General features: G+C 39.4%; 2 protein-coding genes across 2 annotated transcripts; both read left to right on the top strand.

Annotated features, from left to right (window-relative positions):
• Positions 1-180: 180 nt before the first annotated feature.
• c14h12orf29 (chromosome 14 C12orf29 homolog) lies at positions 181-5,204 on the top strand. Its single transcript, XM_047033781.1, has 7 exons — positions 181-407; positions 1,257-1,374; positions 1,505-1,600; positions 2,763-2,879; positions 2,983-3,180; positions 4,597-4,766; positions 4,912-5,204. The coding sequence occupies exons 1-7, from the start codon at positions 318-320 to the stop codon at positions 5,098-5,100; spliced, it is 978 nt and encodes a 325-aa protein (XP_046889737.1). The 5' UTR covers positions 181-317; the 3' UTR covers positions 5,101-5,204.
• Positions 5,205-7,000: 1,796 nt separating this feature from the next.
• On the top strand, positions 7,001-20,623 carry si:dkey-106n21.1 (solute carrier family 23 member 2). Its single transcript, XM_047034292.1, has 12 exons — positions 7,001-7,134; positions 9,579-9,737; positions 11,032-11,189; positions 12,468-12,645; positions 12,865-13,046; positions 14,504-14,621; positions 15,469-15,625; positions 16,317-16,570; positions 16,827-16,991; positions 17,850-17,958; positions 19,577-19,672; positions 19,804-20,623. Exons 1-12 carry the CDS (start codon positions 7,063-7,065, stop codon positions 19,998-20,000), a joined length of 1,845 nt encoding a protein of 614 aa, XP_046890248.1. The 5' UTR covers positions 7,001-7,062; the 3' UTR covers positions 20,001-20,623.
• Positions 20,624-21,140: the final 517 nt, after the last annotated feature.

Raw genomic sequence — 21,140 nt, 5'->3', positions numbered from 1 at the left:
GTATGCACCAACATTGTGTGGAGTTTGAAACTGTGTTTCCAGTTTTCAATAGGCCTACTGATTTTTTATGTTAAATGGCCTACTAGTTCGAACTGCTAGCTCAGGATCGTCTTTGGGCAACCACACTCCAGCTCAGGTGGTGGCGGTAACGCACCAAATAACGGAGGATGCCAACCGCCGTTAAACACCACTGAGGAAGAATCCACATGGATAGCTCAACGAAACGTAGCTTGGCTACTGCGTTTTTCCTTAAGCTACCAACTCGTTAGCTGTGTTTTTTTAAATCAACATTTGCTAACAGCTACCTGGCTGCAATAATGAGGCGTCTTGGTTCTGTTCAGCAAAAAATACCATGCGTTTTAATGACGGAGGTGAAAGAAGAACCATCCATAAAACGCGAGAGTCAGGTTGGTTGGACGCTTTAAACGTTTTAAGATATCCAATTAGTTGATCCTTTGGAAATGAATCCGCCATTCTCTTTAAGGTTAGAACGTTGTTTTGGTTTGCATGTTTTCTAAACCCCGATCTGTCACGGAAGCTACTGTCAAGCTATCTTAATTAACGGTGGAAGCGTTCTGTTGTTGCTAGCTTCTGGTAACCCAATGATTTATGGGACTGTGAGGTTCATGTTTTTGATTGTTTTCGTAATTTTGGATTCATATTTTTGTGATTGTTGTGTTTGTTAGAGTAGCTGTATGGGTTTAATGTTTAGAACATTTTTGGGGTCGGCCATGTAGCTATAATCAAAGACATAATATGGCTATAATTACGTAGGGAGTACATTTCCGGGTAAAGTTCCGGTGTTATACCGAAATCAGTGACTTATCGAAAACTGCTGGGGTTACTGTTCTAATGGCTTGCCAATGTTAGGATAATGGGTAAGGGCTCGAACATTTTCTTAACAGTACAGTATGGCAAACCATTAGAACAGCGACCCCTGGTCACAATTTTGGATAGGTCACCGATTTCGTACCTGTTCATGCGTTGAAACGTTGATGAACTCATCTGTGTGCGGTCTATGTGGCACATAAATGGGTTCAGAAACAGAAATCTCTGCCTCTGAACGTTTACCAGTACTCCCAAGCTGGCTCAGTCGCCACAAACTGCATAGTTATTGACTTATTTGTCTTTCTGGAAGTCATCTAACAAAATGTCCGTTGATATTCCACACAGGAGTTCGGAGCAGTTGCCGAGTTTATGATTCTGTCAGATTCCTCCCATCATCTGTATTTATTATTATGGTTCTTATTCTACAGCAATTTCGGGTTTTAGCAACCAAAACTGTGAATCCAGTTGCACTGGAATCGAATGTTGAATGTGCACTTGCCACAGAAAAGCTGGATGGCACCTGCTGCTATGTTACTGTTTATAAGGGTGAGACATAATTTACATGATTTTAGTATAGTTTAAAAGCTTCAATATATATATCAATATAGTTTTATGTCGTGTTCTTAATGTTGCTTCTAGAATATGTAATGATAATGTGTATTCCTTTTATTTCTAGGCCAACCCCACCTTTGGGCTCGTCTAGATAGGAAGCCTAACAAGCAAGCAGATAAGAGGTTAAAACAATATCATCATTCCCACAAAACCTGCAAAGGTATCTGCACTGTGTGTGATATACACCCAAAATAATGTTGTTAAGGTAAAAAAATAAAATAAAATCATCCCAATATAACACCAAGTCAATAACAATTCTGGGATGTTAATCTGTCCAGTTAGGAAGCATAAGCAATTGTGAATCAATGTCACCACTTTTGGTGTGAATGACACAGGTGCACTGGAGAGGCAACAGCATCCCCAAATGGGAAGTGGTTTTGTGGGTGGTGGCCACAAGCTCTCTCCTTATCCTTCCTGACTGATTCTCCTCTAGCTTTGCGTTTTGCTAGTGTCCTTGTCACTACTGGTAGCATGAGGCAGTAACAGCCCATTCAGGTTGCACAGGTAGTCCAGCTCCTCAAGGAAGTCACACACAAACGTGCCGTCACAAGAAGGTTTGCTGTGTCTCCAAGCATGGAGGAGATACCAGGAGGCTATTCACTGTCTCATCAGGAGCATGCCCATTATCATTTTCTCAGTCTGAAATATTGCTTTGAGGACAGATCAATGTCGTCACCATTTTGCTCTTTGATTCTGTCTACACATGCCCGACCATTGTGGTCACTGATGAGATTATCTTACGACACCAAGGGAACCATTTGATTGCATCTAAAGAACAGTGATTTATTGGGCTTTTAACAGTTTAAGATGACAATGTGTGAGAATGACTTAAGACTTTGAAGCCCTATTTGTTGAAAAATCTCTACAAGGAGTGGTATACAACCCTGTTGAAATCATTGTTACTCTGAGTGACCCTCTAGACCCTGGTAGCGTATGTGCCCTCCAGGTCTGCAGACGTTAAAACTAGGCTACTTGACAGAACCGTATTTGCTGTAAGAGCCGAAACGCTTACCTTGCATATCAATTAAAATAGTGTGCTGTGTCTGAATTTCCACAACACCCTACACACTACTGAGTCACATTATGAGTTGCCGTGATGAAATTTACGCAAGTTGGAACACCCTGTGATTTCTATTGGTTAACCAATGGAGAGAAAGGGGATTAATCTTTTTCTGGACACATTTAGAATGAACTCGTTTTAGGTATAGCATCATTATCTACCCTCCTTTGTTTTTATAAAGGTAATATATGTTGTTTTTAATATGATGTCAATATCATAATAAAACACAATGTAATTGATATGAAACACCTTCGTGCATCAGGCTTTACCTGGAATGTGGAGAAAGATTTCAAGACATTGCCAGAAGCCTGGATCCCTGCACACAAAGTCCAACACCTGGATGGCCAACCAGTACCTGATGAACACGGACACATTCCAGGTGAAGAGCTTGGTTACAATGATCCAATGCTATAACTATCGATTTGTCTGATTGTCAATGCATGTATCCTACTGAAGACATAATTGTATCAATTTTGTGTTAGGTTGGGTTCCAGTGGAGAAAGACAACAAACAGTACTGCTGGCACTCCTCTGTGGTGGACCATGATGCTGGAGTGGCTCTTGTTCTCAGGGTCATTGCTGAGAATGAAGATTTGCTGGAGATCACCATGGTCCCTCTTGCGGATCTTCTAGAACAAACCCTGGAGCTCATTGGAACGAATGTCAACGGGAATCCATATGGTGATTATAAAAGCAGCACAATGAGTCCCGCTATTCACTTATACACACTGATATTGGCCAATGTATATAATCTTGTCTACATTGTTCATGTACTTGAACGAGACATCATACAGCTCTCATGGCTGTCAAATTTTTGTAATCTGTTCATTTGTTTTGATTTAGTTTTCCTCTTCCAGTTTTACTTAGTTACAGCCAACATTGTTTAATGTAAACAGAGTTTGGTAACAATTTAGAAGATTTGAGTGTTGTTAACGAGTAGCTATGCAGGAAGTAATAGATAGTACTACATTAACACCGAACTTAATACTATTAACTAATATGGAACCAAGATAAACTGAGCAGGAAGTAAAGGGAAATTTAGTACAAAAGTAGTTCCTTGGTATGTTATGATTACTAAATAAATATATCCTCATTGAGAACTACTTGTGAACTATGACCAATTAAGAAAGAATAACCAATGAATTACTATCACAAAAGTAACATGTCTAAAAAGTGAACAATTGTGTTTTTTTTAACTCTTTACATGGTCATAACATTTCAGAAGCGTTTATGAATACGATATCCCCCCATATACGTTAGCTACAGGTTGAGATTGTGACTACTACTCTTACCAAAAGATGGACGTATGTTCTGTTTTTTTCAAACTTAAACATAGAATAATACAAATAATGATAAATTGTTTACAATTTAAAATAATTAGGAAGTGACGCCGACACACTCATGATTGGATTAGTTCACTGATATGATCTCTATTGAGTGTCAGTTCAATATGTCTCAGACTCCAAAGACCTGCCTTTATGTTACAGTACCGCCTGAGGAGGACTTCTCTTTAGGATATGAATACAAACATTGATGTTCTCTTGTCAATTTCTTTCCATCCTCAATGAAGACATTGGCTGCATTTATGTTGCGATAAGCGCAAAACCACATCTTCCAGATTACAATGTTTGTTATAATATCACTAGTGCCTCACAGAAATGTATGCCTCTACAGTATGTGTCAAATATAACTTTAATATATAATTTAATAACTTATTATATTACTTGTGAAAAACATGTTAACTCCTCACTAATTACTCAAACGTTACCATGTCATCTCGCAGGAACTACTACTGATGTGGACCATTATTTCAAAGTGAAAAACAAGTTTGGTGTTAATGTAATACTTTCTATTACTTCTTGCATAGCTTCTCGTTAACAACGGACCATTATTCTGTTCATTATTAAGTGTTACCCACAGTTCTTATATTAATTATTGTTATTATGTTATTCTTGTTTCTTGGACTTATGTTTATTACACAATGAGGTGTATATGCTCACGTGTCCAAACAAGAACTACAGGATGAGGGAGCATGAAGTGTGATTTCAGGTTTATCGTTGTTGGTAACGGCGACATTTTTGCAACTGTTTATAATAGGGATGGGAAGTAAAAAGCAGCCTGTCCACGTGTTGGTGGCACATGGAAGCATGCACTTCCGGAACCCTCCCCCTGTGGACTACCAGCAGCTCTGTTCCTGGTTCCAGGACAGCCCGGAGGGTGGAGTGGAGGGCATCGTCTGGCACTGTAACAATGGCACTCTGGTGAAGGTATGCAAAATGTTGAACAATAATCTCTGGTATGGAAATACCTGAGATGTGAACTTTTGCCCTTGAAGTAACATCTTGACTTTCCTTTCCACCGGAAGTTGCTTGTGTGTCTTGTTGATGGCTTGTTTGTTTTCTTGTCCAATAGCTTCATCGTCACCACCTGGGGCTGAGGTGGCCAGATGGTGAAACCTTTCTTAACACCAGGCCTGTGGTTGTGAATGTGGAGGGGACTGTGAAGGAATACAACATCACAAGGAAGGACTTGTTCATAGCTCTTGGAAAGATTAATGCACATTGCTTTAAGAGGCTTCGGGACATTCAGATTGACTCTTAAATCAACCTAGGCTGTGATCTAGACACATACCTCTTCCAACACTTTGGAAGGGGTATGGTAGTTAATGTACATTTTAATTAAAAAACTTGTTTACATAAAGATGACACTTGTGCAAATGTGCATTGATTGACCCTTATTGCATAAACATTGTAAATATGATGCCACATTAAATGTGTAAGGTGGACAATACATGGCCCCAAGGCAGTTTTTTTTCTACGCTTTCTTTATGCCAAACAGTCATATTTTGCATGGAGTCATTTTACCTCAACTTCTCACACCATGACTGCAAATACTGTTGCACTCTGAAGTGCAACAGTGAAGATGTTTGTAGGTTCAGAGTTCGCCATCTCAAAACCGTGTATATTACTAAACATAAGTGAAATACAACATATAACTATTAGAAGGATATGTGGCCTGTTAGATCATTCTGAAGTACCATCAAATAGCTGTTCAAACACAGCTCGAAAATATTTTATTATGTGGCAGTTTGAACAGTACATATTGAAGAAATGTATCGTCACAGATCTGCAGTCTGAATTCACTGCATTTGCCAGTCCTTAAACAGGAGATGCTATTGCCTGATACTAAAGTAGAAACTTCCACACAATGTTTGGCAAACAGATATCCACATTCCTCTGCAACATAAAGTATATAGAAAAACGAACCAAAAAGGCATTTCAGTTGGCTCCCTCTTGGCTCCGTCCACATCTTTTGAAACTGGTTCAACATGTCCCTGGCTTTTATCATAGATGTAAAAGTTACATCTATCACAGAAATGTTGTTGAATAGGTTTCATTTATAGGAACTAAAGCGTACAGGGATATTTTTGTTAAAGTATGAGGTACATATTTTACAAACATAATATTCCTCACTATTGCGTCCTGTATTATATGTATTTCTCCTGTATACTGTTATAATTGTATCTTGAGTGGATCCAATGCACACAACAGGCCATTTCAGTTCAATACTGTAATAATTTCATCATGAAATGATTTTTCCAATACTTAGTTGCACATTATCTATTTGCATCTGAGAAGCCACAACATGTGAACTTGATGATCCTCTATATGTAATTTTCCAACACAAAGCTACCTAAAACATGACATCTCTGCTCTCCAATTCTCTCAAGTTTTGTTTGTCAATGACCACTACTCTCATGGCTAGTCCCCATCTATGGAAACATCTCCTTAAATTGATTTCACGTCCTGCTGATAATTAACCGGGTTCACATTTGGTATGTGGAACATACTAAAGTTAATGTTTAAAAAAACCTTTGTCTTGTGTCCTTAAACTGTATCTGATTGTTGATCATGCGTTACAGGAGCATGTGGGAAAGTGTGTTTTTAGACCAATGAGAACATGAAGAATACAAACTTGAAGAGAAAATTCTAAAGGCATATACTGAGTGCTACATTGAGATCTGCAGGTCCAGATACCTTATTTCTTGACTAGATTTAAAAAAGTGATTGAAGTTGCCAAGCACGATGCCCAAATATCTGTAGATCAAAACACCAGAGATGGAGACAAATGTATGGTTAATCATTTTCACATAAGTAATGGAACATCTTCCTAAATTTACATTTAATTCAAGTTAACTATCCTGAGTCCTGTTTAAGAGAAACAACAGTATGTCACTGTAAAGTTAATGTATTACATTGTCAGCAAAGGCAGCTTAATCGCACCTTATTGTAAAACAGCAGACACATGATGGTAAGTCGGTGATAAAAAAGGAACTCTTTTTTTTGGAAGGTTGGAGGGAGCTTAGTAAACAACTGTTAGCTATCACTGAGTAAGCTCTTGTTTCCCTGACAACGTAACCCCCGCTACCCTTCTCTCCCTCCCTCTCTCACCCCGTCATCCCCCCCAACGTGAATCTAACTTCTGTAGTGAGTGTGTATTAGTGAAGAGGTCCCCAGGAGACACTGGCTGTCCGAAACCGTCTCCACATCTACAGACACCATCATGCATCTCCCTTCAGATCCAAAGGTAGAGATAGGACTCCGAGAACAAGGCACGGTCAACCTTGCCTTTGGGGTAAGTGTCATCCTGTTACATGAAAACAAGGCTGCTGATTAATACTGCTTTGCCCCAACTTAAAATTGTGTTTTTTGTATTTAATTTATTTGGTTGGACTTGCAAAATGGGTCAGGCAGATCTCTGTCGTTGGTAAGTGTGTTGACTTTTAATCCCGGGTATACTGCCTGGTGTTCATTTTGTATTTCTGGTTATGGTAGTTTGTGTATCAATGGACCCTTGAGGTATTTTCCCCTTTTACTTCCACGCTCGAAGAAAACAAAGCTAATCGCTTCTGAAATAAGAGCTGTATGTAACCCACTCTGGAATGTTATTTTCCTGCAGCATGGCCTACAGCAGACTGGGTAGCTGAATGGAAGTTATTGTATTGATTGATTGCAGCACATAACATCTTGTACATGTTTGTCCTTTCCCTGCATATTGTATTTGATATCCTGCTGTCCCACTGTCTTGTAAGAGACTGCACCAACATTTGCATAGGACTGATAGCTGTGATGTAATTATGCACTGTGCCTGGTAAAATATAGACCGTTTCTTGACAACATTTTTCGAAGTATGTACTAATGATCCTTGATTTCCTGCTGTACTTTATGTATGCACTATTTAGTTATATGTCGCTTTGGAAAAAGGTGTCAGCAAGACGAATAAAAGGTAAATGTAATGAGTGAAATTAACTTGACTACATTAACAGAAATTAGACAAGAAAAGTTACTTGATTTTGAGGTCATGCAACTGACAGATGACTGTTCACAGTTTTGTCTGTATGAGAGTTATGCTGCTCGGCTAATTTTCAGTTTTCTTTGAATCTGTTGGATAAGTATGGATTCTGACATAATGTCAAGTTTCATTGGATGGGGCCCCATAGTGTACACAGCTGTACTGAGGTTTTGTTTTGGACAAAGGAACATGAACATATAAACACAAAACAACAGCTGTCTTAACAGAGACACACTTTATCCGGTTATGTGTAACAAACCATCTGGCAAGTCAGGTGAAATGCCTACACTGGTCTGGCAGAAGTGCACTGTCTTTCATTAATTTTGTCAATAGATAACTCCTTAGAAGAGTATTTATACAAGGCCCTATGTCTGTTACAAGACTGGTGTGTCGGTTACCATAATTCATGCTATGTAGATACAAAGCCAGAAGATGGCAGCAAATGAGTTGACTAACTGTAGCCAGACCTGAAATAATTTACTTTATCTGATTACCTGTTCATTCCTGAATCTACGTTCCTCTTTTTGACAGAATGTTTTCCAACAGTACAATTTTTTATATAATTATATATATACAATGTGATAATTTGACTTAATCAAATGATCCCTGAACTGTCACAGTTTTGTACTGCTGTCTTAAAGTAATGAGGATAATGTTAAGGATGCTTACAAGTGAGTGCTGAGAGTTTAAGTTGACGAGGAATAAAAAGTGGAGGTTAGGCGTTCACCAAATGAGTCTATCCACCCTGCTGTTCTTCCTCCCTGGGCAGCCAGGAACAGTAGGCAGCCACATCAGCAGCACCTGGGGCCAAGTCTAGGCACTCACCCATGTCCTGACCTGGAGAGCAATCTGTTCTGCATGTTTTTATATTGGGGTTCTTTGCGGAGGGATCCCATGTGAGCACAGGGAAAACATGCAAACTCCACACACAAAGGCCAGGGAGATAGCCCACCCGAGCACCGATAGGTGAGAATCAAACCCAGGATCTTATTGCTGCATGGTGGCAGTGCAAGGCAATTCTCAAACTTTATTTTATTTGTATTTATTTTATTTTTTATCAACATTATTCCAATATTGGTAGCATTTAGATGCTGTTATTTTCCCGTGTAATCAGGTAAACGTGACCAGTTCTAGAAACTGTTAGAATAACAACTTGGAGTCCATTTAATGACACTATTTTGCTTGTAGGTATGGAATGATGATGGCAGGCTTATGTCTACTAGTATTAACTTAGCCTTGACAATTGCAAGTTAAGAACCAGGATTCTATTGAAAGTAGAAGTACAGTCACATTTCAGAACTTCTCTCGAGGCAAAGTTTGTTTCTTACATACTTTTCTTGTGTTATGAATTAAACCAACACTTAGTCATTGCAGTAAATATTTTTTCGTCGTTTTTTTGTTGTTGACATTTTGAACTAAGTAACAACTATGTAATGGTCAGAATGGCTACATATAATGCAATCAACTCACTGTGAAATCTTAAGTCCTCCAAAATATGTAATGGTACATCCTGAGATTGATTTATATGTATGTGTTGCCAGTTGTTTTTTGTTGTTGTTTTTTTTCTATTTGTTTGTGACAAAGTAAAGCCCTTTCATAAAGCAATAACAGACAGACTTCAACCATTTGATCACATTATTACCTTCGACACAATCTATCATAGTCCTTTTGTACACAGGTACAATTAGCTCTACACGTGACAGAAGTGTACTTGCTTCTCTTTGCAGGGTTCCGACAGCAACAGAGGAGCAGACAGGATTGACATTGATGGGCCACATAAAGAGAACAAGGAAGAAGAACTGGTCACCAAGATAAAAGGCTTGGATCTGGTCTACTCCCTCAACGACAAGCCTCCCTGGTACCTCTGCATCCTACTCGGTTTCCAAGTAAGGACCAACCAGATTGTGCCCCTTGTGTGTTTTCTATTGTATTCTTTTCCATTAGCTCAATATCTTTGACCCGTTTTGACATCCGACCTCAGTGATTCATCACTAACTACGTTTTTTGTCACATTAGGACAAAATGTAGGTGACATGCATGGCCCTAGTTTAGGACAGGAAGGAAGAGTGCCCCACTGTCCCTCTAAACCAATAACAGCATTGATTGAGTATTCCAGTCAGAGGAATAGATTTATTGTATGATTGATCTTATTTGATCAAAGTAATTACATACATACAGAGACAACATTATGGCTCGATGGTAACACCAGGGGGTTTGCAGTTAAACTGTAAACTTATTTCCTGTATCACATTACTGTCAAAATATGTCATTAGAAGTGACGTCACTCCCCAAGTCATCTCGGGAGAGCCTTGCAATGAATGAATGCACTGTAGAATTTTGGTTTAGAGGTAATGAACATCTCACATGAGTGACTTGAATACTTGTCAGCTGTCGTACACTTGGGATCAAATCTGGCAAACTGACAAAATGTAGCCAAATATGCAAAGAAATGGGTATCCAGCTGACTGAAGCTATTCTGGGTACCTTAGGTATCCTCACAACATCCTATGTTACTGCCCTGACCCCAGCTCAGGGGTCCATTGATTTATGGGAGTTGTAGTTTTGAAAAATACAGCCATAAATCCACAGTGGACTGCCAACATCTGTCTTGAATTTTGTTCATCTTTCAGCCTAGAAGTCTTTAAAAGTTTGGAGCCTCAAACCTGGCCTCTCTCTCATCCAAAGACAATGGTCCATATTTATTTGCATACTCTCAGTTGGCAGCTGGAACATGTAACATCTTTCCTTGTCAAATCCGACCCAGACCCATTCCTAGCACAGGACTACAACCAGACTCAGGGATCAACTGTTCGCACTCACCAGTCAGCCCAGCATGTGGGACCAATATTAACAGTTTATCCTCTAGTGCCACTCAGACAAGTAAAAAGTCATTATCATCGGGTTGTTCAATAGTTAATCTAGTGATTTATGTAAAGTCTAATGTAGGGTACTTCAAAGTACAGTGAATTGTACAGTGAACTTCTGTAACAGTGAATTACACAAAAAAGATAGATTTTCAGATTGTACTAAGGATTGACCCTGGTATCCTATGGAAGGGTGGACTAGTCTTGTTTAAAGTGTCATGGGACTCTCTTGGTCCTAGAGAGTCAGGTGATCCTAGCAGGCATGTATGTTTTTATTGACATGTTGTTGGTTTCACCCACACCCCTGTCTCTGCAGCATTACATATTGGCATTTGGTGGCATCATCGCAATTCCTCTTATCCTGGCGGAGCCTCTCTGCATCGGGGACAATAACGCAGCCAAGAGCAAGTTGATCTCCACCATCTTCTTTGTGTCTGGGTTGTGTACACTGCTCCAGACAACAGTTGGAACCAGGTAGCCCTTTTGTCTTTCCAAACAGAAATGCATTTACAAATAAGGTTAACCACCCGATAAAAAATATAGAAAATCAGGATATTGATGTGCAGATGTATACCTAAGATATTGTATACAGTACCATGTACAATTGCAGTATATGTATGTACACTCAAACACACACACACTTTGCTCCATTGCACTCCAGTATTTCTACCTGCACTTTTATCCTCAGTGTTAAACAGTTTTATTTGTAATTACTGTGCTTATCATGTTTGTTTATTCTATGTGAAACTCTGTTGTATGTGTCTTATTGCTATGCTGTATCTTGGCCAGGTCGCAGTTGTAAATGAGAACTTGTTCTCAACTAGCCTACCTGGTTAAATAAAGGTGAAATAAAATTAAAAAAAACACACATACAGACAGCATGAACGGACAAGTGTGTAATCATGCTCACATCTGAACCCAAACACAGCTACCACCATCCTCCTCACTAATCCTCCAGGAGGAGATATGATTCCTGTTTATGGATGTAGAGGAGCCGTGTGTTCACCTTTCAAAGTGATGGCGTCAGACAGGCCTGGACTGGTAATCTGGCATACCGGGCAAATACCCGGTGGGCCGACTCACTTGGGGCCGATATGATATTTAATATATATATAAAACTTTACGTATATTTCTTTTTTTATAAACTTAAAATTGGCCGACGACTGACCCATTAAGCGGCCCATTGGTTCATTTTCAATACTGACATTGGGTTGGCCCAATCACATCTCATAACAGGCTCCAGTGGTGTCCGACCGATTGTGGTGGGCCGGTCTGAGCAAAAATGCCAGGGCCATTTTTTTGGCCCAGTCCAGCCCTGGCGTCAGACAGTTTTAAGATAAAACCCCAATATATTGCAAGCACAGAGTTAGGGCTTACCACAGCTTAAAAATGCTTCCAGTCAAAAGCCCCACGTGAGTTACAGCAGTGAAACCAGGTGCAGGATTAGTTTGTTTAGTCATTGATGAGTCAGTATATCACTCTGAACAAATCCATGGTCTCTCACACCCCAGTCATAAATTATTGGCTATACACACATTTATTGTAGATCTCCACTAAGGTTTTAGGAAAGTGTTGCTATGCAGTTGCATTGTTTGAGCTATTCAGTCAAGTTAATGAAATAAAGTGTAGAAATTGGATAATGTCTAGGGGTTGTATAGTTATAGGATTGTAGGAATCTGAAGATTACTAGATTTTTGTGGATTCCTTCCTGTTTCAGACAGAATTTATTTTTATTTTTTATTTTGTTTACAGGCTTCCAATCCTCCAAGGGGGCACCTTTAGTTTAATCACCCCCACTCTGGCGATCCTTGCTCTGCCTAAATGGAAGTGTCCTGCCCCAGGGGCCCCATTAGTGTCCATGGAGCTCCAAAATGCTACCGACTTCCTGCAGGGGGACCCTGATGAGGTTTGGAAGTCCCGGATGCGTGAGGTATGTTTAACCCCATTTTCTTATTTTGTTGTTTTAAGACAGTTGTTTTATTACTCTATGTTGTGAAAACACAACATTTGGCACACATATCAGTTCTTTATACCTGTATTAAAATGTGGACAGGGTGTTTTTGTAAACAGTTTTACTGCAACTATACAAAGTAGTGGTTATAGTAATGGTTGTAGCTGATGATAGACCCACTAAACCTTTCTGATACAGATTCAAGGAGCTATCCTGGTGTCTTCCCTGCTCCAGCTAGTTCTGGGCTTGTCTGGTATGGTGGGCTTGGTGCTTAAGTTTATTGGCCCACTGGCCATAGCCCCCACCATCAACCTCATTGGCCTCTCACTCTTCATAGAAGCTGGAAAGAAGTCTGGAGCACACTGGGGAATAGCAGCATTGTGAGTGTAACAGAGTTCACAAGTCATTTTCGTAAGTTCAAGTCAAGTCTCGAGTATTTTAGGGTCAAGTTGAAATCATGTCTCAAGTCCCTTTGCAATAGCTTTAAGTTAAATATGTGTTTGAATTCTTTAACCATTTTAAGATACTGCCTTGTTCCTCCCATACCATTTCAATTATTGTACATGAAGAACATGAATGTAAACTTTACTGTTACAGATGTTCCTATTATACTGTAAATATTCAACAGTTTTCAAATGTCCAATGAAGCAGATGTAGTTTAGTATGGAGTTAGCACTAGTATCTTGCTGTGAATTTTGCTGCCACTGCCTTACAGCAGGTCTCACAACCTAACATAATAATTACAATTAGGCCATTAGGTTACAGCCCTACTCTGTAAAGACTGGTCACAGTGTAAGAATACATAAATTACACAGCGGTCTTGCCGATTGTAATCTGATGGAAAGCACAACAAAAACAAAAACAAACAGTTGTTGCATCCTTCCTTCTCTTCCTTGATCCAGTCTCTGATCTACTATTATAAATGGCTCAGATCAGAAGGTTTTGAACTTTGATAGATTTCAAGGAAGGGAACTCAGATTTTTAAGAGCTTTACAAAAGGAAGGCTGGCTTGAATTGCTTTTTGTAAAGCTTTGGAAGATGGAATTGGCTCCAGAACAGTCAGTCCTCAACGTTAGTATCCTTTACTTCAAATATGATTTTTAACTTTTAACAGCTTTAGTGTTTTTGGCCTGTTCATCTGTTAATTTGTTTTAAAAGAACAATACTGTGTGCGCTGTGCATGTACTTTATTCATGCCTCCTTTTAGCTCCATAACACATGCCCTCCAGCATTCCCCCTGTCAAACACTGGAGCTCTACAAAAACACATGATTGATACTGTGAGAATGTAGATGTCATTGTCACATGTTTCTGGAAGCCAGAAGGTAGGACCTGTGATCACACCTACCAGGGGTTTCTTAACTCCACCTAGACCGATTTTAAGGTTTGTCACAAAAGTACAAACACAAGTGTCAGAACATCTGCTTCCTTGTTATCATTGACTAACTCTGACATAGAATTGTTCTACTTTGTTTTAAAACCCTTCACAAAAGTTCAATTTAACATGGAACATCTGTGGTTATTTAAGGGAGAGGTCTAATATGCAGAATTTTCCATTCATTTTCACACGTCACCCTAGAAACCCAGCTGAACACTGATGTTTGATGTGCATTCTGATTCCTCTTGCCACATACTTTTAATAATTCCCTTAAAACCTTGAGTAAAGGTTGGTGCTGTGTTGATATATGAGAAACATGTTTCTACTTGAGCTAATTCACTTTAAGATGGGGTTCATTTGAGGATCCCAAAACAAAAGCAACTAAAACGGACTAGTAAGGCAACATTAATAAACAGTGTGTGAGTGTGTCATGTTGTTTTTATTGCATTTTTGCCTACAGGACGGTGTGTCTCATCTTGCTATTCTCCCAGTACCTGAGCAAAGTCAACGTACCTTTGATTACATACCAGGACAAGAAATGGAAGGTTTTTCAATACCCTGTCTTCAAGCTTTTCTCAGTGAGTAGACTGTTGCATGCTAATACTTTCAATCTAATCCTTTTCATATGAGCATTAGAGATTGATTGCTGGACATCTGTTACAAATTATTCAAAGTACTGTTTAGAGATATACAGGCTGAAGGTGGCTAGAAGCTGTATGAAATCAAATTAAATCGGTTCCATAGACATTTCATGGTGTCTCACAATTGTGAAAAAAGAAAACCTATGGTTCTCCATGGAATAGTGTATTTTGTTGCTTCTCGGAACATTTAGAGATAAAGGGGGATAGTAAAAACATCTGTTCATGGGGACAGATACAGTAAAGAGATACAAGAAATGTGAGGGTGAGAGATGGGGAAGAAAGGTAGATAGTGTAAGGTAGAGACAACCATAAACATATTTTGATGTAGGGTGGGCACAATTTTTGACAGAAGTTGGGACTGTCCTGCGAGTTTGTGTATGGCAAGAAGATGGGATTAACTGACAACCAGTTCTTCAAATATTAAACAAATTAGGGGAGGAGGTAGTCTTGTTTACTTCCACCGCAGTGTTACACTTCCACATGTTGAGAACTTTCTGTCTTGTCCAGAAAATGGTGGTTTGCCAGCAGAGGCACAAAGAGGTTCAGGGAAAGACCTGGCAGCTACAGAAGTATCAGAATCAGACTGTTTTATTCCCAAGAGCCAAAGCCCTTTGTTGAAGTTTCATGTTAGTGTGGGGGAGGGAGTAGGAGCCAAAAAGGCATGTGCTAGGATTCAACAAATAACCTCCATAGGATTTGCTTATATGAGCATGTTCTAAAAAGACAGAAAATCCGTTCAAAAAAAAATGATTGTCACATGTACTTCTTGATATCTCCCTCGCAGGCTTTGTTTGGGATGTGTGGAGCTTGGTTGATCTGTTTCTTGCTGACTGTCTTTGACACCTTGCCATCTAAGCCGGACGAGTACGGCTACACAGCCAGAACTGACATTAACCTGCAGGCCGTGTCCACGGCTCCCTGGTTTCAATTTCCATATCCAGGTGAAAGACAGAACACAACCCTAGTGGTCATTTGCTCTGCCAGTTACTTGTGTTTAATTTAATGTTGGTTTAATTTCAAACTTGGTTGGATGTGTAAACAGGCCAGTGCAATAAAATTATAATTTCAGTGAAAACAAATCATGTGCAAGGATAATTGTCAGGTAATTGTTATTGCCATTATTGATATTCTTGTCTCATGTCAGTATTTCAGCTAGGATGTTTTTGGCTTTAAAAAGCTCACTCAGCACCTGGTTGGCTAATGCTTTGTAATCATCATAGCCACAATCTGTGGGCAGCAATCGATCAGCTGCTGTTTTCAGAATGTCATTCCTTTAATCTTTTCTGAGCCAAACAACAATTTAACAAAGTTCACATGCCGTGGTATCCCTTCCAACATAGTAATGTTTTGCAGAGAAAAAACGAAACATTACTCTGTCAACAGATCCTTGGTTGGATTATAAACAGTGCAGGAAATTGTGAAAGAAAAATTGACCTTATTCCCCAAACATGTTGGCAACCTTAAATTCTTTCCAAAGGAAAGCATAAGTTGAATATGGGAATTTTGTTCCTGTCCTAAATAGTTTTTCACAGGTTGGACCATACCAACAGTTTTGGGGATGTGCAATTTGCTGAATGTGTGTCTGTCAGTGTAAAACCAAAATGTATACTGTGGATTATTGTGTTTCCCCAGGCCAGTGGGGAGTGCCCACTGTGAGTGTGTCATCGGTGTTGGGCATGATGGCGGGCGTGTTGGCCTCCACTATGGAGTCCATTGGGGACTACTATGCCTGTGCTCGTCTGTCAGGGGCTCCTCCACCACCCACCCATGCCATCAACAGGGGCATTGCAGTGGAGGGCATTGGCTGCATCCTGGCTGCACTCTGGGGTAGTGGAAATGGTACTACCTCCTACAGCCAGAATATCGCAGCACTGGGAATTACCAAAGTACGCATTGTATAAAATGTTCACTTGTTACAAGTCGTTTCCCTGATTTACTGATTAACGAGATGCAATTAACAATACATTTAGCATCAGAGCTGTTCTCAAGCTGATCTTCGACCTCCTCAGTGCTCCTAACTTGGTCCTACTAACACTGTTTACAGTCATGTTTTACAGCCCCAAAAGTCCAACTCAAGATAAAACCTTCACCCAAATGTTATAGATAAATAGTGTCCTTTTGTTTCCGTTTTGACCCTTGCAGGTTGGCAGTAGACTGGTACTCCAAACAGCAGGACTCTTGATGATCTTCTTGGGGCTCTTTGGAAAGTTTGGCTCTGTTTTCATCACCATCCCAGACCCAGTCATAGGAGGCATGTTCCTAGTAATGTTTGGAATGATTGCAGCTGTTGGAATATCCAACCTTCAGGTAACAAAACTAAACTGACGGTTTACCTTGTGCTCAGCCATATATTTCTATTACAAGCTTGAGGTTAACCAATGTCATGGTCTAGCAAACAAGACACCTAATTTCCAATGGATCCCTATGGGTTCTGGTTTATGTTCAGACAAATGTGGCAGCCATTTGATATTGTCTTCGGACCCGACCTTTAAACTATTAATCTTTCTGCTTCAGCAGACCCTTGATGATTGGCTATCATTTGGCCTCGTATGTATTCCATACGGTCCCAGAGCAATTGAGAGCCAAATATGGTTCACAGATGAATTTTCAAAGAGAAATGCATTTGGCATGTACAGGCTTAAAGTGTGTTGGTGACGTTTTCTTTGCAAGGTGTGTCAAACACGAGTCACAGTATAGTACATAAGCCTCAATTGAGAAAGGCTGTCAACCACTGAACTGAAGCATTATCACCTCAGTCTTCAGAACACAGAACAACCACATGAGATTCCCATGGTGTTTTCTATCCATAAGAGCTTTTTTCAGTCCTTTTACCACATAGGCTAATAACAAGGTTCCTTAGTTAATGTGCCACCAATAAGAAAAGTATGCTGTTTTGGCACATGATTTATATTTTTGCAAATGTATTCAAATGTATGTAAAGTAATGCAAATTGTGCATTGTGCTATGCACATTACTTACTATGTAACTACACAGTGTGGATATGGGTTAGACAGTACAAGTTACAAAACCCATACTGTTAGTGTATGATGATTCCTTTGTATTCCTGTATTCTTGTCCACTACAAGTATTGTCATATAGTTGCTGAATGAGGAAGCTCACCCTGACTGACATCTCTGTCATCTGTTCCTCTCTGACCTCTCGCAGTATGTGGATCTCAACTCCTCAAGGAACCTGCTCATTTTGGGCTTCTCAACATTCAGTGGCCTGGTCCTTCCAACCTGGTTTCACTCCAACCCAGGCATAATTGACACAGGTGATTGTCACATGCGGAAATATATTCTACCCAGACGCAAGCACATGCACAGATGTGCGTACAAACACGCACACTCGTACACGCACACAGACTCACACACAGACACTCTCTATATCCAATTAAGAGTTTGAAAAGAGCCTTCTTTAATACTCCCAAAGTCTAAGCAATTGCACAAATTCTCATTGTTTCCTTCTTAGTTAAACAGTTTGAATGCTTTGTTGAATAATTAGGTCATCAATTTATCCATGGCTCATTATTCCACCAGTCATAACTATAGCTACAAAAAAACAAACAAGGGATCATAAACCTCTCCCAGCCTGATCCTGCTTGATAAGTCATGTGATATGGACACTCTCCAAAAGAAGGTATAATCTTACGGGGTAGAGGAGAGGTTACCAGGAGATGAAGACTTGTCTGGCTTCCTTAGGTCTAGGCTGCTTACTTCTCCAATCCTCTTGGCTCGTCTCATTGTCACTGGCTCTAATGTGGCTGTAAGTCTCAGCTTGGCTCAAGTGCCCCCCATCTATCTTTAACAAGCCTTGCCCTATCTTCAGCCCTGTGCTTCTCACCTTTGCCCCAATCCCACCCCCCCCCCCCCCCCGGATTTCTTAGGTTGTCATTCTCCTACAACAAAGCAGCCAGTCTGTAGCATTGATAAACAAAGTGATCGTCATCCTGAATCCAGTTAAACGTACAAAATACAACTCATGGGAATGAAAAAGCTTAACTGTTGCTTTGAACTCCTGACCATTGAGACAGGGTTGGGGATTGGGTAGATGAGGGGTGTAGCTTATTCTGCATTGAGTCTCATACAGATTGATGTGGTTGTTCCTTGAGGTACTATAACAATTCCAGCATTGTGACAAAACCTTAAAGGTGCTGTAAATTCCATGATTTGCTTCTCACTACATTATATACGTGTGAAAAGAGTTGCTGAAAGCATGTGCAAAGCTCTAAAAAGTTGTCGCACTGAAATGTGGAGTTAGAGCAGTGAACAGTTTCTCACCAGTTTTCAGCTCAGCTTATGTTTAGGCGGGGCTAAACCCAACCTATCTATGTTACAGCCACCTATCTACGTCAGATCACAGACGGTTTATATAACCTGCATTCTGTTACTCAGCTGGTACGATGCAAAGTAATTAACATATAAAACACTGCAGGTAGGTATGTTCTGATATCTGCAACTGATTTAGCTAGTTGTTACTGTTGTTGTTAAATTCAGTAAATTTGAGGGGGTGGTGCTTCAGCTGCTTCAGGCGACACGCCCCCCCAGTGTCAAGCAAAGAAGACTGCTGATTTTCTCACAATTTCAAAGACTGTTGATTTTCTCACAATTTCAAAGACAAATTTAACATACGTGTCTGTGTTTTTTTTCATTCAAATTTGTATGGGTAGTTAACGACACATTCTTCTGTGGTGTGATGAACTTAACTAATTTTCAGTTCTGCTTTACAGCGACTTAAATTACATTTTAAGCAACTTCCCTAATCTACTTTGGGGAAGGAAGTTATGAAAGCAAGCATCCATTATCTCCTAAATGAACTGGTACATTATACTGTGAACTTGGGGCCTGTATTCATGGTAGAATAACTGGATGATTTCTTAATTCATCTCACAGGATCACAAGAACTGGATCAGGTGATTGTTGTTCTCTTTACTACGCATATGTTCATTGGAGGATTCTTTGGATTTGTGCTAGACAACACAATTCCAGGTATGCAACTGTTTTCCTACTTGCACAATTATAGTCATTTGAAATATGTTGTTGAATGTGCAATACTTATACATATACATATATTTCTGGTCATATTTTTCTCATGCAGCTTTTTCTTCCTGTCCCCATAGGAACCGAAAAAGAGAGGGGCATTAAGAGTTGGCGGAACAAGGTAGAGGAAGGCAGTAGCACTCAAACAATGGACGAGTCATGCTACGATATTCCATTCTGCAAAGGCTTTCTAAAGCGATTCAAATTATTTCACTATCTACCCTTTCTTCCATCTTATAATTGTCCAGAACAGACAATACCAATAATCCCAGAGTAACTTGTTTAATATTACGACTACTGTTACAAGCACCAAGCATAATCTTTTAAACCCTCCATTAAACAATCAGTCAATCAGCCACATTGCTTTAAGTGTTTACCTGTACGTGACCAGGGCACCATGACTGTGACACATGGGAACACAGAGAGGGTCCAATCTGAGCTTTTTCCCACAGTACACACAAAAACAATGCAATATTTACATGGCTTACCTTTCATTCAAGAAACAATAGGAAACTTTAAATCTCACATGCATGGGGCCAAACTGGTAGATGTATTTCATGAGTTAGAATGTGGGCTCTATCATAAATAACACTGTGTTATTTAACACTGGAGTCATCTCCAGGGGAACTGTTTAAGACACAGTCAACAATATTTCCAGGTATCAAAGGAATGCAAATATATGGCATCTACAGATTTATGGAAATAGTGTTGCTAACTGTTGCTAATCTTCTTATAAACAAACAAATTATTATTTTTTTGTGTTTGTTTGACAAACTTTGTAAACTAAAAATGTATAGATTAAAACATTTTGAAATGATTTTGCAGTTATTCTTTTTAGTTTTTATTTTGTATATTAATTGTAATACTTGTGGAAATATAACAGGGTACATTTTAGTCTTGATTGGTATCTTATCATCATTGGTCAGAGCAGTACAATTTGTAGAGCAGTGGCAAATAATGTGTGTAGCCCAATATAACTTTTGGAAGATTATACTTTACTATTTGTGAATATTTTAAATTGTAACTTAAGTTATTGTTAAGTGTTATTTTTTGGCTCAATATTTAGCTATATATAATGCTGACATTAGCTGAATTGATCAAACTGTCTTGCTGAAATTCCCTTTGATACATTTTCTTTACATTCTAAATTGTTTATTTGAAAACGTTTTGGTAACTTATTTATGTTCAGCCTTTATAATTACAAGCTGTTGACAGTCAATGTTTCACAGTCAGTGTTTATTTTACTGAGCCTTCACTACTACAAAATAACCTTTGCATTATATCCAACTATGTGTCCTACTTCATTACAGGTATTGTTTTTTCTGTGCCAGGTCTAATCTCACCAGTCTGGTACACAGTACCAAAACATCCCATCATTATCACTGTCATAGGTTAAATAAAAAAAAAGATGAGAAAG

Source organism: Hypomesus transpacificus, chromosome 14, assembly GCF_021917145.1.
Source record: "Hypomesus transpacificus isolate Combined female chromosome 14, fHypTra1, whole genome shotgun sequence".
In the NCBI taxonomy this organism is placed as follows: domain Eukaryota; kingdom Metazoa; phylum Chordata; class Actinopteri; order Osmeriformes; family Osmeridae; genus Hypomesus; species Hypomesus transpacificus.
Note: the sequence above shows the minus strand (reverse complement) of the source record. Positions and strands in the feature narration are given on the sequence as shown.